This window comes from Chaetodon trifascialis, chromosome 3 (genome assembly GCF_039877785.1).
Source record: "Chaetodon trifascialis isolate fChaTrf1 chromosome 3, fChaTrf1.hap1, whole genome shotgun sequence".
Taxonomy (NCBI): Eukaryota; Metazoa; Chordata; class Actinopteri; order Chaetodontiformes; family Chaetodontidae; genus Chaetodon; species Chaetodon trifascialis.
In genome coordinates, this window is record NC_092058.1 from 14,852,177 (window position 1) to 14,870,574 (window position 18,398).

General features: G+C 42.8%; 1 protein-coding gene across 11 annotated transcripts in view; it reads left to right on the plus strand.

Moving 5' to 3' along the window:
- erc2 (ELKS/RAB6-interacting/CAST family member 2) overlaps nt 1-18,398 on the plus strand; it is a 41,075-nt gene that overhangs the window by 3,295 nt on the left and 19,382 nt on the right. For 6 of the 11 annotated variants that reach the window (XR_011602071.1, XR_011602073.1, XR_011602072.1 and 3 more), the window contains exons 2-6: nt 2,266-3,075; nt 13,786-14,220; nt 14,548-14,622; nt 17,040-17,195; nt 18,158-18,325. Coding sequence is in view for 6 of the 11 variants with exons in the window: in XM_070959785.1 (XP_070815886.1) it covers nt 2,401-3,075; nt 13,786-14,220; nt 14,548-14,622; nt 17,040-17,195; nt 18,158-18,325 (1,509 nt within the window). In the remaining 5 variants the exon portion in view is untranslated. Of the gene's footprint in view, nt 1-2,265; nt 3,076-12,525; nt 12,550-13,785; nt 14,221-14,547; nt 14,623-17,039; nt 17,196-18,157; nt 18,326-18,398 lie in introns of all 11 variants that reach the window. The other 5 variants (XR_011602069.1, XR_011602070.1, XM_070959781.1 and 2 more) reach the window with 1 other exon arrangement.

Below are 18,398 nucleotides of genomic sequence, written 5' to 3' on the forward strand. Positions count from 1 at the left end.
ATCATTGATGCAACCGTGGTGACATGGAGAAATTCTTATTCATATGACAAACCCAGAAGAAGTTCATTAAAGAGGAACACTTATTACATGTAGATTGTAGCATACACTGACTGAATGATGCTTCACAGGATATTTTACTTTACGCTGCAAACCACAGTACGGCCTCAAGAATGAATCATCCTCACCAACAGTTTCACCAACAAACACACAAAACAAACAAACATTATGAGCCTCACCAGACTAAATATGCAGCAGGTCAATCATAATTTATCATAAGATTCTTTGGGGGCTTTTTGCCTGTACTGTCCATTCCCTGAATGCTGTTTTTGCTTTTAAAACATTTAGCAACCAGTCTTCACAGACCTGCTGTGGCAAGCTGACCGCTGGAGATAAGAGCTGCAGTGTTTGTTGCTGGGCATGTCTGCATATTTAGAGTTTGAATTTAATTTACCAGTGTCTCTCAGAGGGACCAAAGGGGAAAAAAAGATATTATTTTACACTGTTCATAGGCTATGAATGCAAAATCTTAACACATGCTCTGCCCAGGCCTTAAAACAAATTCTGGTTGATTTGTTCTGCCGTATATGTGCAGACTCTCGTCCCTTTTCTGGACACCCTTTCCTTAGTACAGCTAACAGAGATGATAGCGTCCTGCTTGTGACGATGCTTCAGTGAGTGCAGCTGAGGTTTCCTGTCATCCGGGATCTTTGTGGAGACCTGTTGACACGTGGTTGTCTGTGCCATGAATTGGCATTTCATCTGTCCCTCAAAGAGAAATAACAGAATGAAGTGGAAAACTTGGGATTGTTAGAGAAGGCGAGAGCTCCCGCCTCCAGGCTTTCATGTCACCTCGGCACTGCTGCAACAACTTTTTCCCCCTCACCTTTTGGAAACTTATGCTGCCGTTATGAGGTGCTTTATCTCTGCTAGCCCAGGCATAGTCACCATGGCAACTGGGTCTGAGCGGCGAGTGTCACCAGAGGAGAGAAAGCACAATAGTTGAGTTTGATAGACGAGTCTATTTTTTTCTCTCACAGACGGTCCAGTATTCTTCATCACCAGACAGCCTGTGACATGACCAACGTCCGTCTCTGTCTTCGGCATTTGTTGTTTAACGGCTTTGTTTATTTTACCTAAAAATATGTACTATCATGTCACAATGACACCGCTGTTATGTGTCACCTTGAGCTTAAATATATGATAGACTGTGAAGTATCTATAGCATGAAATGACATAACCATTATTACAACATTAATAATTAAGGCTTCCAAATCCTTTTCTCCTCATAAGCCGGCAGGATCTGCAGTATTTTAAAATCTTGTCATTTATGTCATTTTATTTAAAATTGGCTAGAAAGAAAGGACCCTTGTATGTTTAAATATGTAAGTCTAATGCGACAGTACAATGCAGAGGATTGCTTTATGTCATATGCTGTGAGCTTGGTTACTGTCGTTTATGATTCATGTCTATTGCACTGAGTTGAGGGTATTGATTGTATTGTTTGTTGCAACACAGTGCTGCATGTTGGTGTCCTCTGGTGCTCTTTATACTGTCACAGCTCTGTGTTGTGTTTCCGTGTATTTGTGATTTAAAATTCCACTTTGGCTCAGCTTCTAACACATTATAGTAATAAACCCTTTATCCAAAAATCACCGTGCTCTCCACAGAAAATATGACAGTTGATCATGTCGAAAAGTAAATGCTTCATTGTAATTCAGTTCTAGTTCTACCACTGATTTAAAAAAAAGGTGGCCTTTTAATGAAACATTTTGCAGTGGATTATTAAAAAAAAAAAAACATGTCATGCATTTTGTCATTACTTAATTATTCACTCTCATATAAAGCGATCATTCATCATTGATCAGAACAGACAAATGTGATGTAATACATTATACTGCATGCCATCTTTAGTCTGTTGTTAAGCTGGTGCACTGTGTGGTTGTAAAGCTGTACTGTTTGTTCCTGACTGTGTTTGCAGCTTTAATGGGATGTAGATAAATGTTGACCAGTGGGAAATCCAGGATGATGCTGGGAAATTCCTGTGGGCCATGTGAAACAGGAGCCATATTAAATGTGACTGCCGATGTTGACTAATACAGTCTTAAAGCTAACTTCATCTGTAGCATCTTGTGGGCCAAATCTGTGTGTTTTAACTTGCTTGGTTTCTGCACTGGGTATTTTTCAGTGCCTTTTTTTCTGTCTTTCATCTGACACATGCAAACAGTTGCTATTCACCTAACAGGTGCTTCTCTCTTGTTTCCTCAGATCTGACTTTGATGTGCTCCACTTGTTAAGGCATGAAATAAGTCACCCATGTGCAGTTCAGAGAGTCAGAGCAGCCTCGTTTCAGCGCGCTCCTGTTAAGGACCCTCTGGTGGCTACACCGCCGATTCACAGGACATGTACGGCAGTGCCAGAGCTGTAGGCCATATAGAGAGCAGCCCCGCACGGTCCCCGCGCCTGCCAAGGTCCCCCAGACTGGGCCATCGGAGGGCCAACAGCGGGGGCGGGGGTGGTGCGGGGGGCAAGACGCTCTCCATGGAGAACATCCAGTCCCTCAACGCTGCCTATGCTACTTCGGGGCCCATGTACCTTAGTGACCACGAGGGCGTGGGCTCCACTGCCACCTACCCAAAAGGCACTATGACTCTGGGTCGCGCCACCAGCCGGGCCATGTACGGGGGCCGCGTCACAGCCATGGGCAGCAGTCCCAACATTGCTTCAGTGGGACTGCCTCATCACGCTGACCTTCTGTCTTACAGTGACCTGGGTTCCCTCTCCATGCTGCACCACCACCACCACCAGGGGGTGCCCTCCGCTTTGCTGAGGCAGGCGGTGCGGGGCAGTGGTGGGGAGCTGCTGGAGATGCAGGCCCAGCTCAGGGATATGCAGAGGGAGAACGAGCTGCTGCGCAGAGAGCTTGACCTGAAGGACAGTAAGTTGGGATCTTCCACCAACAGCATCAAGAGCTTCTGGAGTCCCGAGCTGAAGAAGGAGAGGATAATGAGGAAAGAAGAGGCGGCCCGCACGTCAATCCTTAAAGAGCAGATGAGAGTCACTCATGAGGAGAACCAGGTGAGACCTGCCCTCTCAGCTCGTAACCCCCTCATTACTGCAGTGAGTTTCAGTTGCTATTCTCTTCTGTTGTCTTTCTGTTGTCTTTTTTGATCTGTGCGTCTCTGCTTTTGCCATTCTCTTCTCTACAATAGACCACTGTCATCCTCAGCCCAAGAATTCAGAGAAATATTGCAGTCAGTCATGTTTTTCAGTACTTGTGGAAACCTTTCTGGAAAGAGTTCTTTGTGTGCATTAATATTTAACACACACTCTCTCACATAGTACTCTGGTACAGAATCAATGCCAGAGAGACCACTTGAACCACAGGAAACACAAAACCCCTTAATCTAGTATCCTATAATCTATCTTTTGAGCTAATACACTGAGCCTTGGGCTTTGTATGAAGCCATCTAATAATCCACAATTTTGACAATGAAAACTTGCGTTTTGTTCGCAGTCCAGCCGCAACATTGGTTGATTTTAGTTTATTTTCAGAGGTTATCAAAAGATTGGCCCCAGAGTGTGAGATGTCAAAAGGTTTTTGTGCTTGCTTCAGTGTGGGGGTGTAGTCATGGCCCAGTTACATCAGTAACTGACAAGAGTAGGCACAAGGCCCAGAGACGAATGTCAAGGATGCTTAAACACTCTCTGTCTTACTCTTTCTCTTTCTTCCCTTTTTCATGGTCTTTCCTTAACTTTTTCTGACTTTGACCATCTCTCACTGTCTCTTCATCTGGCTTTCACTATCTTCAAATATAAATATACAGCTGTTTCTTTTTTCCCTCACTAAATGTAGAAAAATATGAATTTGCAGCTAACTTCTTCTTTTTAATTCACCCCGTGCACATTTTTCTAACAATCAAAGGAAATCACGTCGTTCAATATGGAAACATGATCCTTGTGTCACCTTAATTTCGATGATTTATCAGATGCAGGAGTACATTATCCTCTGTCTATCCCTGAATATAGTATATAACAGCAAATAGTTCGCTGACTGCACAGACAGAACGTTTGGCTATAAAGCACTTGGTTTAGTTTGATATTTCAGCTGCAAAGAAAAGTGCACGGCACACAGAGGTAGATTTTGGAATAGGTCAGCATATTGCTTGACTGGCTAGAATGAGCTCTACAGCGTTTTTTTTTTTTTTTTTTCTTCCTCTTTTTTCTTTTTGAGGCAGGCTGTGGCATGATGCAGCTAATTGCACGACGCCTCCAGCAACGTAAAGGTTGAATTTTGCCAGCTGGTTGTGGTCTTTGTGCCAGTCTGTCAGCGTTTCTGTCTGTCTGGTTGGATGATGCTGTCAGACGCTGGGCAGCCAGTACGCCACACATTACTTTAAACAGCAGACACTGTCACTCCACCCTTCAAGGTCATAGCAGGATACCGTTAGCTTGACCCCTAATTGAGACCCTTGTACACGTCTGCTTGCATTTGTATATATGGTGACCATTCGCTTTTAACAAATAGTTTTTATCTTGACTGGAGTGAGAAGATGCTCATCCCTGAAGCAGTGCCATGCTGCTAAAGGGAAGGTTGTCGAGCTCACTGCCTCACAGTTAGATGGTTTTTACCTGCTGGTGATCCCCCGAGGGGACCCAGAAGTACCTTGAATCTTTTATATCTTTATGATTCATGGAAATGTGTAGGGACAGTGTTTAGGAGGAGAACGTGCCTGTTCAAGCGAAGCCAGTGGTGCCACCGACAGGACTCAAGCCATTCATCATTTCACTTATTCCTTACGTTCAGAGCGATTAAATGCTCAGCGTGAACCATTGTATGTATTTTTAGCTCGGCTTCATACACTGTAGGAGCTGAAAGTGTCCGGCAGAATATGAAAGCTGTGTAGTGTGGGCTTTCATGCCTTTGTGCTCGATACAAAGAGAGGACTTTTTTTTTATCCTTAGCCTTGTCCATCAGTGTTCACTCTGACTCTGCACTGAATTATATTTATATCCCTCCTGGTAGGGTTCATTAATGAAGTATGTCGGCTAATAAAAGGCAGATGTGCCTTGTTACTATAATTGGTCTTTTCTATCTTGATTTCTGGGCTGTGAGCGTCCTTACGTAAGTGTATACTTACGGTGGGATGGTTTTAGAGGCTGATTGAGGAGCAAATTGCCTCATTAATAATGGAGTAATTTCAGGCCAATCATTACATCTGTCTTGTATCACCCTTTGCAATTGCATCAGGTGCCTCAGGCCTCTATTAGCTTGAGCAAATGCCATGCATTATTTATTTTTTGAAAAATAAGATCTGGGATTATGTGCTTCATTTTACCACATTTTAGGAAAAGAGGAAAACCATCCAGGCATGAGAGTTTTTCTTTCTTCTGTTTTGTGAAGCACAGACTGCACTGTGAGTGAAATACCAACCGTAGCCTGCAGACCGTTCATCAAGACAGTCGACGGTCATGACTAAAGGTAATGATTAGCCCAGGATTGTTTTGTGAAGCGCATTTTTAATGTACAATGCAACTGGCTCAGGCTGTTACAACACGGAGCTGTTTGACTTGAATTTTTTGTCATGCCAAAGCTGGACAAGAGCTGCTGGAGGGAAGTGTGTGAGCTAGAGCGTACCATATCTGACTGAGTCATGACCACGGCTGCTCAGCCACCCAGTCAGCCCTCATCAATGCAATCCCCAAAATGGAGGCTGAGCTTCCCATATCACACTGCTCTGTGCATGGATACCGTGCCTCAGACTTGACATGTTTTTTTTTTTTTACTGTCAGCTGCTGATTGTTACATGTCACTGAACAGTAAAAGTGTGAACATGTGAACTGGGTGGGACTGTTGTCTCTCTGCAAAGTGTTGGGGGTCGGGTATATTTGGAGCATATTGTGAATATGCATGCTTATGAGCATACGTATGCACGTGCACAAACATTACTTGTGCATGTGTGGACCATACAGTCTGTGGTGCGATTGTATGTGTGTGTACAGGGTGCAGTTGGTTTCTTGCCTTTGTAGTTGATGTAGCTGCTAATGTGTGTGCAGAGGTTTAGTCATCACCACCAGTCTGTATTTGGTGTGAGAGAGACATAGTCACCGATATTTGTTTGCACATATGATTCAGCAGGTGTGCACACTACACAGTGTACATTAACGCAGTATGTTCTGAGTCAATATCTGCCTCTGTTCAGTTGGTTGCAAACAAGCTTTTGTATATTCATGATGAGCAAAGGTATTGATGGTTTCCTTGATGCCATGACACAGTGAGCTCATGTGGACGCAGGATGTATCATGTGAATGGTCAAAAGAGCCCATGGATACTTCCTGTGGCAAACTACCCCCACGTCTGAGCACATAAGATGGCTGCTGCTTCATCCAGAGGACAGGAAGGTGATGAAATGAGGTCTCTCTCTCCTCGCTTCATCTCAACAAGATGAGATGAAATACAGAGAAGCAGGGAACATTTACAGAGTGCAAGGCTGGTGAGATTAAGGTGGGAGTGGAGGATGGAAGAACAAAGCGAAGGGGATAAGATGTGTTACATTCTGGTGTCTTTCTCTCCAGAGCCGCACAGTTTTAGACTAGATAAAAGGAAACAGGGCTAAAATATCCACCTTAACAAGTAAAGGGAGAATCCAGTAGTAAAGCTGTATTCCTCTTTGAACCAGGAAAAATGAATTGGACAAGAACTGGAGGCCGTCCCTCAGGAGGCTGTCCATGAAGGATCGACCACTAATTGCAGGGTTTGTAATGTGATGTCTGGCTCCTCACGCCCACAAGTCCACTTTTCACTACTCTCTGATATTTTATATGCAAAATAATCTGCAGATACAAACGCTGGAAGATAAAACTGGAAGATTTCTAGGTTTTGTAACAAGATATGCAGGAATGATGAAGTCGTACGGACGGTGAAAGACGAGGAAAACCGATCTGAGATGAGTGCATCTTGTGTATCTGTGTATCCTGGACCTGTGTATTTTAGCTGTTATGAAGCTCCGTATAATGTAATGTAATGTAATGTAACTCAGGATGCCCACTGTGACATCCTTTCATGAACTCAAATAGGAAAAAAATAATGCTAGAACCAAATGGTGTTTACCCCAGGTGTTATTTTTAATTAACACTTGCATGAGAAAGGCTTTGTAATTTGAAAGGCATTCACTTGGTGACATTGGTGTAGAAAGATGAAGCTCAGCCTTTATATTTACTGGAATGGTTTATTGATTGGCTGCACTGAAAGATTGACTGTCTGGTTTTCATGCAAAATCACTGTGAAATTATAGCTTCACCTCATCATTATCCAGAAGCTGTGTATCACTGAGGATTTTGCATCTGTGGGAAGTGAAAGATGTGATATATAGCATTAAATCACATAGCTGTGATTCATAGTAGAACAGAAGTACTGGTGTGTGTGTGTGCAGCTTGCATTGTCCACTTACAGCTATGATATATAGATTGATATCCCATCAACAATACAGCATATAAAAATATTGAAGAAAATGTTGGTGTCAAAGTGACCAAGGACACAACATAACTGCAGGTTCCCTGGTTCAAATCCGGCTGAAGACTGCCTCTCGACTGTGTGCTATCAATTTAGCATTGCACAGTCTATATCAAGATTAATGCTGCAGAACTATAGATGTTGGGTTTTTAAGTCTTCTTCTTTGCTAAAACCTGGTGCTTCATTAACCACAATACAACTTGACTGCCATTAGTTTGGTTGAGAGATTTGAGTGTTACGCTATTAGCGGTTAATGTAGCCTCACACAGTTAGCCTCATGTAGAGATGAGTAGCGGGCCACCAAGACTGCTAACCTCATTTCTATCGAACTGCACACCCTCAGATTTTCTTTTTATCTTCAAATTTATGATCTTCAGACCCAACCAACACTGACTCAAGTGACATCACAGGAGACCGTTTAATCAGATTTCATGCAGCTCCCTCTGGTGCCAAAGTGCGATACATGCAACTTACAGTATTTCACATGTACAGTAATTCTCTCCAAGACCTGTAAACAGACCTTTTTTTGTAAAATCAGTAGAGTTTCCCTTTCAAAAGAGAAGAAATGTAGAGATATATATGCAAAGTTAGTTGTGGCCTTTTTAAAAGTAATAATCTATAACAGTTAATAGATTATAGATAGTCATCATCTTCGTCGTCAGTGTTAATGGTGGGGCTTAGAGAGTGGACTTTTGGAGACTTGATGGTGTAATTCTGAGATTAAAGAACTGTGTGTGTGTGTGTGTGTGTGTGTGTGTGTGTGTGTGTGCGTGCGTGCGTGCGTGCGTGCGTGCGTGCGTGCGTGCGTGCGTGCGTGTGTGTGTGTGCGTGCAGTTAATAACAGATAACAGTGGCAGTAAATTAAAGGAAGCCTGAGGATAGGACCAGTCTTTGCTTTATCAAATTGAATGATGATCGAGTATTACAGTCGGCTGTTCTGTTAAATGAGGAGAATTTCTAATATCTTTTCAGGCACATGCTATACTCTCCAGATGATAAACTGATGTATAGATCAAATATATTATCCATACACTGGGTGAACACTCATAAGTCCCGTAAAGAAAATATCATTCAACATTCAGAATCCAGTGTTCTTAACTACTGTGTGTTGTCCCAACTCTCAGATTTCTGTATTCACGTCGCTCTCTTGCTTTCTTTTAGCTGAGCGGAGACAAATAAATGCCACATTCGCAGCCATCGCTGTGGGTGTAATTGTATATTGTCAGCCATCACGACATACAACACGGAGATTAGGAATGTAGTAAGCAGTAGGCTGCTCTGACTCAGCGCTCAGCGCTGGAGCTGTCCATCTGTCAGATACACCCACCCTCTCTTAACACACGCACACACACACACACACACACACACACACACACACACACACACACACACACACACACACACACACATACGCACAGTATACCACACATATAGCTGCTCTATAGGTGCCTGTGCCACCTGGTAAAAGAACTGAAAATCACCAGCTTTGAGCATCATTCTGTGTACGGAGTATCTTGATACTAATGTGTTGACAGTTTACATGTCTGACAGCACAACACATCTAAGCCACGAAGTCTGAATATTCATGGTCCCCAGAGGATAAACCGTACTGTGCCACCATGTGATTGAGATTTTTTTTGTTATCTCAACTATTTTTTAAATGGATTGCAATCAATGGATTCTGTCCTCGAGGACATTCATACTGTAGTGCCCAACCTAATGGCACTCACATCACCCTCCGCTGTGTGTTCTGTTTAGTGCTAATTAGAAAATGTTAGCATGCTGACATGATAAACTAAGACTGTGAACAAGGTAAAGATAAGATAAGATAAGATAAGATAAGATAAGATAAGATAAGATAAGATAAGATAAGATATTCCTTTATTAGTCCCACAGTGGGGAAATTTCCAGAATTACAGCAGCAAAGTGGATAGCAAAAAATAGAGGGCATCAGTAAAAAGACATTAAATAGCAAACAGCAATATAAACAATATAAACAAGGAATATAGAAAAATATAAACAATTTAAACAAGGGGAAATACAGAAACTAGCAACCTAGTATGGGGAAAAAGCAAAATATGGGAGTGGTAACAGTATATAGTGTTTTCAAGTTAACACCATGGCACAGAGGAAATACCAATATTGCACATTGGAAATTAGAGATTTGCCAGGACTGATATTGCACATTGGATACATACATACATACATACCTGCTGAACATTAGCATGCTAAAAGTGCTGCTGTTCCAGCCTCACTGAGCCACTAGCATGCCTGTAGACTTTTTAAGTTGCCCACAAGACAAAGCAGACAGTGTAAAAAAAAAAAAAATCAAACTACCTGTATGTGTAATTGAGCTGCATGTAAGCAGATGGACATATCTTTTGGCATTTTGAGATTTGGTTTTGGGGGAAGAAATGACAAAATCTGACTCCTTGTCTGTTGTAGTTCTCAGAAGGATTTTGTGTTTCTGCACAGAAGGATTTATGACAGGCAGTTACCCCTGGCTGCCCCAGGTGTCAGTTAGAGGCAGGAGCACTGTAGCTCAACATCTCTCCTTGACTCCTGTGAAACCTCTGGAAGCTCATTTTCAGGATATGCAGTGAAAGAGAAGCCTTCTCTTGAGGCAATGTGACCACAATGCCAATATCCGCTGAGTCATGACTGACTCACAGGAACCGGTACAGTTCTGCTCCAGACGTCGGGACGACACCGGAGGAATGGCTGTATAGTCTTTTTAACCCACAGTGCAATTATGCAAATGGAATCATTGGACTACCTCCTGCAGTTTAGTTCCAAGACAGCAGGTTATTGATCAGGGCAGAGAGAGGGAGTACTGATGAGGAAGGGAGAGGCAGTGGTGTCAGGAGAGAGGAGACGTGAGGAGAGACACAAAAGTGACAGTTTAACAGTTTGAATATTGCCCTGTGTCATATTAAATGGATTTAGGGTAGCAGCAGGGACTTATTCTCTACGTGGTCATAACCAGTCATTTCTCATTTTGATTAGTTAAGTCTCATTACAGCAATATTACCTGTATATATTTATGGTTAAGAAGAAGTAGTTTCAATTATTTTATTCAGGATTACTCCACGTGTGAGGAAGGTAACTGTTCCTTTAAAGCTTTCAAGGTTCGGACAGTGCACAGATTGTTTCTTTAATGTAAATTATGTTTGATGACAGTGGGAAAGTCAGCATGTGGCAGCACATGCGTGTAAATGACTGGACTGCACTGAGTGTGAAATTGAGAATTTGAGATGCATGAGTTGGTTTCTGTTGCTGGACTGACTCACATAAGGGAGTGTGACCAAAACTGTTGAAGATGGCAGCAGTCCTGCAGTCAGCAGAAAATTCATCAGCCCCTTCTGCAAACACAAACACTGCCCCCCGGTGGGAGGGAGAGCACATTGCTTGGCATCCCCACGGTATCCTGTCTGCTCTGTCCTGAGGAAGTGAGCCAATAAAGAAAGTTAGAAAGATGAAAAACAGAATTTGGTCTTTCCTTTCGCATTTGTGCTTTAATTATGTTTTAAGATTATTACACTGATTTTTTACCTCACTCAAAGGGCTTGACAACAAATGTCAACATTCAGTCATTCACGCGCATATTCATACACTGACAGAACTGAAAGCGCTCCATAATGATTCTGAGCTCACACACACACACACACACACACACACACACACACACACACACACACACACACACACACACACACACACACACACACACACACACACACACACACACAGATTGCACAGTCACCGGGAGCAGTTTGGGCTTCAGTATCTTGCCTAAGGACACTCAGACTGGAGGGGCCCGTGATCGATCAGTAGACGACCCGCTCCACCTCCTGAGCCACAGATGTTAATAGCATCAATAAATCAAAACTACAACTAATGAGTATTTTAATTAATAATTAATGATTATTAATCTGCTAGTTTTTTTTTTTCTCGATTCATTGTTTGATCTGCAAATGTCACACAACAGTAAAACATGGCCAGCACATCTCAAGGTGACATCTCAAAATGTCCTGTTTTGTCAGAACAGCTGTCTAAAATTGTTGAATTGATATTTAATTTAATATCACATAACACAAATATAAAAATTCACAAGTATTCATGTTTGAAACACTGGAACCAGAGGATGCATCCTTTCGGCACTGTTTCGTTTTATTACTTGAAAAATGACAGAAGTCATTAATCAATTCTAAAATCAGTTGCAGATTGATGTGGACCAACTTATTGATTAATGACTCATTAGTTGATTTTTAAAATAGATTTCAGATCTTCAATTAAGAAGAAGAAGAAGAAGAAGAAGAAGAAGAAGAACGTACTTTTAATTATCACAGCAGTACATATACATGCACCACACACATTACATGCACACGCCATGCTTTTTTGTGAAATTAATTCTCTGCGTTTGACCCGTCCTCGGTCTGTCAATCCTCCGCGGCACGCCAGGAGCGGTGGGCTGCCGGCTGCCCGCCGACAGCAGCGCCCAGGGACCCTTCCTTTCTTTCGTCACCATTGGTCAATGAACAAATCTAATAAAACTAATACCTCATTATCTAATCACAACTACACTGTTAGTAATGCTATTACTATCACTGCTTCTGTACTAGCTCTGTGAATACACTGTGTGAATATGTAGAGGTTGACTTTCAGTATCAATGCTACAAATGACAACAATTTTAGATCCATCAAATATGTAATTTAAGATCAGTAAATGTAAGATCATTGTGCATTGTTGGAACCATTTCCAGTCATTTCCAACCTTATCTTCATATCTTTCCAGAAAGGTAACCTCAGTAAGTCACATTCTGTCTGTAGGTATATTGTGAAAAAGGAAGTGACTGAGGGCTGAAGGCTGATAAACAGACAACTGGACAGACTGATGGGTCTCATTTTAAATGTCTGGCTGGTTTGTGTTGATCATCCATCTCTGTTGCATCATGCTCTGACGCTCTGTTTTACCATACATTTGTTCTTCTGTTCATTCTGCCCATGCTCTGCAGCTGCTGGATGCCAGGAGAACCAAGGTTTGTCCCTATGTTTGCAACACATGTTGTGTGCACAACATAGAGTCACCTTCAGTGTGCTGTGTATTTTCAGACACCTGGCAATCCCTTTGCACCATTACAACCTCCTCTCCTCTGATCCTCCAAAAGAAATTGAATTTCCAGGAGTTCAGCCTGCTTCCTTTTCCTGTGAACACTCCTCTGTTCCCCTATAAACACTGTAAAATTAGAAAGAGTGATTTGTACAGTATGTTCAATTGTGTCAATCCAAATGGGTCTGGTGCCCCACCCCCCTGTGGTACCACGGACCCTACAACCCCAGACTGCCTGTAAAGTAGGTTTTATTTCACTGTGAGAATTTGTTTTCTCGCCTCTAAATCCTGAATCCATAGACTGATTTCTCTCTGGAGATAACCTGCTGGAGGAAAATTTCAACAGGCAACACCAAGCTTTAGTCAATCTGTGACGGAAAGTCGGCCCTAACATTGTTCCACTAAACCCAGAACCAACACCCCTGCACACAATAAGATATATTAGGCTCAGTGGTGTGTGTTTTATTGTATTTTATTCTGGACACACACAGATTCACAGACAAGCACACCTTTATTCATATATAACCGGGCCCTCATCCACATCCACCAATTGCAACAGCTAATCATGAGCATGCAGTCTTTTCCTACATGATGCTCCATTAGCTCGCAGATCCCTTTTCATTCTAACCTTTATAATTACAGTATTTGTATCCAGGCCTCTCAGGCCGAGTGTCAGAGAGCAAAGACCTCTGCTGTACTGCAGGGAAGCATCAGGGTCGTCTTCGGCTTTGATTAGCAAGTTAGCAACCCTCATTAATTCTGCTCACACGTCTATATACAGAGCAACCTTTCCCAACACAATGATAAATTAGTATGTGTGACAGCTGTGATTTATTTCAAGCCTTAATATATTGACAACAAAATACATGTTGGATTCTTGCTCCAGAATAAAGAAAAGTACTATTATAATTAGATTTTTCTTCAAATAAGCCATATTGTGTTTTAACAATATCAGTGTTTTTATCTCTAAAGATAGGTAAGTGATATTCTCCCAATGTTTGACCTGCATTTTTCCACAGAACCGTGTGCAACAGCATCTCAGAAGTGTGTTTATATGTGGCTACCCTCATGTGTAGTGTTATCATGAAACAATTTGCATTGTGTGTATTCCCAAAATGTATTTCAATAATTATGTGTTTGTATGGATGTGTCTGAACTTTGTCAGCATCTCCAGATGACCATCCAGGCTCTGCAGGACGAGCTGCGCACACAGCGAGACCTGAATCACCTGCTGCAGCAGGAGAGCGGCAACCGCTCCGCCTCTGAGCACTTCACCACCATCGAGCTGACGGAGGAGAACTTCCGTCGGCTGCAGGCGGAACATGACCGGCAGGCCAAGGAGCTCTTTTTGCTTAGAAAGACCCTGGAGGAGATGGAGCTGAGGATCGAGACCCAGAAACAGACTCTGGGTGCCAGAGACGAGTCCATTAAGAAGCTGCTGGAGATGCTGCAGAGTAAAGGGCTGCCTCCAGGGCCAGGCAGGGCGTCTGAGGAGGAGGAGCAGGAGAGAGCCAGGCGCATTGCCGAGGCAGAGGCCCAGCTCGGACACCTGGAGGTGATTCTGGATCAAAAGGAGAAGGAGAACATCCACCTGCGAGAGGTACTCTATGTCCAGGATTATGTTGATGCTGATATGGGGTTGACTGCACAAAACTTAAAATCGAGTGTTTATTATGTTTTCGCCACTAGAGGGCAGTGCAGAGTGTCATATAATCAGTATGCTCTGTTCTGCTGCTTATATTGTAGCATGTTGATGTAATGTAGAAACTGCAAACTGCAGAGCACATCAGCTGCATGCAACATGTTACATATGTGATGACAAGCTTTATATGCATTTTATGGTGGGACCGTATAATCCTGCTTTCAGCACAGATTACAATAGATTCTGCTGCACTGGTGCCACATAATGTTGTATCTTTTCTGAAAGGAACTGCACAGAAGAAATCAGCTGCATCAAGATCCAAGCAAAACCAAGGCTCTGCAGACCATCATAGAGATGAAAGTAAGAACATGACCCACAATAAATAGCCTGACTATAACCACATGCAGCAGTCACCGTCAGAATTCTTCAAAACAGCACTTCATGGAGGAATTAATACATATTATTTTATATATATATATATATATATATATATATATATATGAAAATGAAGGTTCCTAAAACTATGACTTTATAAAACAAACAAGCTAACCATGGACCATCTGTATAAAGAAGATACTGAGAAGACAGATGTTGTATTCATATGTGTTGAAGTCACAGACATTTACAGGCCTTGTATTATGTTAACCACTGCATGTCTAAACAAAGGCCTACGCTGGTGTGTGTTCTACAGAATCTGTTGTTGTCATTGTGATCATCAGCAGCTGAGTCAATAGTAAACACACTGACACATCCCGACACCTCTCTCTGACACACAGGCATGCAGACGCTCTGTGTATCTGCTCACAAAGCAGTTGTGTAAACATCAAAAAGAATCAATATTACTGTTCAACGTTTCAGTTATCATGCCTCGCTGAAGAGGTGCAGTAGCTGCTCAGGCAGAGCTGCATCACACTTTCATGACAAGAAACGGTCAATAATAATGTCAATAATCAACTCTTAAACATTACAGATATTAATGTATTAATCATTCAGGTTTTAAAATGGTGTCTTAGATTTGAATAATTCACTTAAAATATGATAGTGAAAAACTTTCAGAGAAGCACAGGAACAAGGAGAATATGTATATAAGGGCCATTTAAATATTGGGACAAACATTCATATTGGATCAGAAAATATTTAAGAAGCTAGCCTTGCATTGCAGTGTTAAAGACCCCACCCACCACCATCAAGTGTGACTGCTTTTAGCCTCCAGCTCAGTTACATTTTGCATGCATCCATATTCCATTTTTTAAAACCGATGCAGCTGTAACATGCAAACATGCTTCTATTCTGTGCCAAGGATAAACATGTCTATTCAGATCAGCACTTGTTGTACGGCTGATTTGTACAACAAGTGTTGTACCGCTGTAGACACCACCAGCCTCACTGCAGAGGTCTGACATCACTTCCTCAAAATAAATCATGACATCATCGCTGAGCTGACACAGCCCCTCTCACTTGGCTGGATCGGCACTGTGCAGGCCCCAGCCTCCCGCTGGCATGGTCATGTGACATCTGTGCTCTGGGATCCTGTTGATTTGCATATAGAGCGAGGGAAGACCCGCCTCCTCCTTCCTCCTCCTCCTCCTCCTCCTCCTCCTCCTCCTCCTGTGCTGTGCCGGAAGACCCTGCATCTCTCCCCTCTCCTCTCTCCCTCTGCTGTGTTGATGCTGATGCTGATGGAAGCACGAATAATCCTCCCTCCCTCTCTCCCTTACATCTCCCGCCCTCTCCTCCTCACTCACCAGAGACAGTGCACAGTATATAGCCTGCCTGCTGCTACCATGGAAACAGGTGTGGTTGTTTATGACAGTGAGAGGCCAGTATGCAGGGAGATAGATAGAAAGAGAGACACACAGAGGCAGGGAAAGAGAGATAAAGAGCAGGATTTACTGGCCAAGTCGGTGTACCAGTGATTACATGTGGATGGAATAAAATCTCCCTCCTTTGAAGGTACGGTGTCTTGCATCTATCGCTGCGATGTTAGTTCATTGATGTTTGTCTCGTAATACGGGAGACAGAGGTGAGATGCAACGGCAGGGCAAAGCGCATGTACATGTGCAGCGCTCGTACATTAACCCCTCAGATCCTTCTCGGATTGTCCGTCATTCCTCATTACGACACATTACCCATGTTCCTCTGCAGTGGGCTATGACTGACCCTGCCAACGGCCACAAGTTCAGAAGTTCAGAGCCACTAGGAAGAAAGAAGGAGGGACAAAAAAAGAGAGAAAGACAGGAAGGAGCAAGGTTGCTCTATGCTCTGCTGGAGAGGGAGATGGACCATGGCTAATCTTAAAGACGTTGTATTATTTATTTAAAAAGCCGTGAAGCTAAAGCTGCACTCACAGGCGCAGTCCAAAGACTGGATTCTGCATTGATCTGCAAGCAACTACGACAAAAGCTACGGCTTGTTACTTTTCTTCCTTTCCCTCGGCTTGTTTCGCTCTGGTCCTTGCTGATCTCTCCGTGCTGGATGTGTGCTCAATATTTCCCAATGGTGATTAATCCTCTGAGCCGCTGCAAGGAGCAGGGTAGAAAGCTCCTGATTTCACCGACAGATACTGCAGTTGCTCTCAGCCACACCAACGAGCTTCTCCCAGTCTCTCTTTATCTTGCTATATCTCTGACTTTTAGCCTCTCTGTACCTTTTTTGTTGTCAGTCTTTCTGTCTGTCCCGGACTCTTGTCTCTAGTTCAGTTCAGGTTTGCAGCTTGCAACTCGTGGACATGCCAGTCAGGGTTTTGAGGTGTGTCTCCTCTGCATGTTTGTGTGCAGGACACCAAAATTGCCTCTCTGGAGCGCAACATTCGAGACCTGGAGGATGAGATCCAAATGCTGAAGGCGAACGGTTTACTGAACACAGAGGACAGAGAGGAGGAGATCAAACAGATGGAGGTCTACAAGAACCACTCTAAGTTTATGAAGACCAAGGTAGATACCATCTGCTCTAGTGCATGCGCTTGTAGAAAAACACATCCTGTGCAAATATGGCTGAAGAGCGAACACGATTTTGTTGTGTGGGGTACAGGCAGACCTGTGCGGAGAGGAATACTGAAGTATGAAGTCACTTAAATGAGCTACTTTAGCTTTCAGAGTCATCAGCAAAGTGTCCTGTTGGCAACTATCTGAGAGATGCTTCTCTGCTGTTTTTTTGAGACTCAGTGTCAAGAATACCAAAAACAAAAAAAGCCTAAATCAGCAAGTGCGTGCTGTACAGTAAAATACTCAAGTTTTCTTCCTTAATTATGTATCAAAGCTAACTACTTTATTATTCTGCCACCAACACAGAGTCATGATGTGTATTATGTTCAGAGTGACTTGCACCAGTCCGCAAAGTCAGAGTGACAGATTTTATTAAACTGACTTTTCAGACAAGTCAGTGTTTCTATTAGCCCACGCTCCATGATGATGACATGATAACATGTATTTTTGGCTACCGCCTGTCACTAGTTACAGCTGCGCTGTCGAGACTCCAGCGCATCTACCTGCAATCTGCAGTCGTGTCAAGGGGTGTGTGTCTGCTGCTCTCTCAGGCTCATATGTCTCTGCAAAGCTTTGACACTGTGTTTACATACCGCTCCTCATATTAGTCGACCAGGCGCAGACCAGCCACAGTTTTGTTATTCTATTTTTAGACCTCTTTTCATCAATCATGAATAGAGATGATGTATAATATATGATGAATGCAGGGGAGTCAGTCCCAAATGCATTTTTAATGAGAAAAAAGCACGTTGATGAAAATAGTGCAAAAGCTGTACTGACGAGCTCAGTGTTTGGTAAAGAGAGGTTTCTCACTCCGTTTCTGTGTCACACAAACACACACACCATCATTGTGAAGCATTGCATAGCTTATGTAATTGGTCTTACTTGTCGTCTGTTTCATACGTCTGTAGATCGACCAGCTGAAACAGGAGTTGTCGAAGAAAGAGTCAGAGCTGCTGGCTCTGCAGACAAAACTAGAGACCCTCAACAACCAGAACTCAGACTGCAAACAGCATATCGAGGTGCTCAAAGAGTCTCTCACTGCCAAGGAGCAACGTGCTGCCATCCTGCAAACAGAGGTAATGAAAAACCCTTAATTTGTTTGTACACATGCAGTAAATCAATTTAACAATACACTGCCTCACAAACATT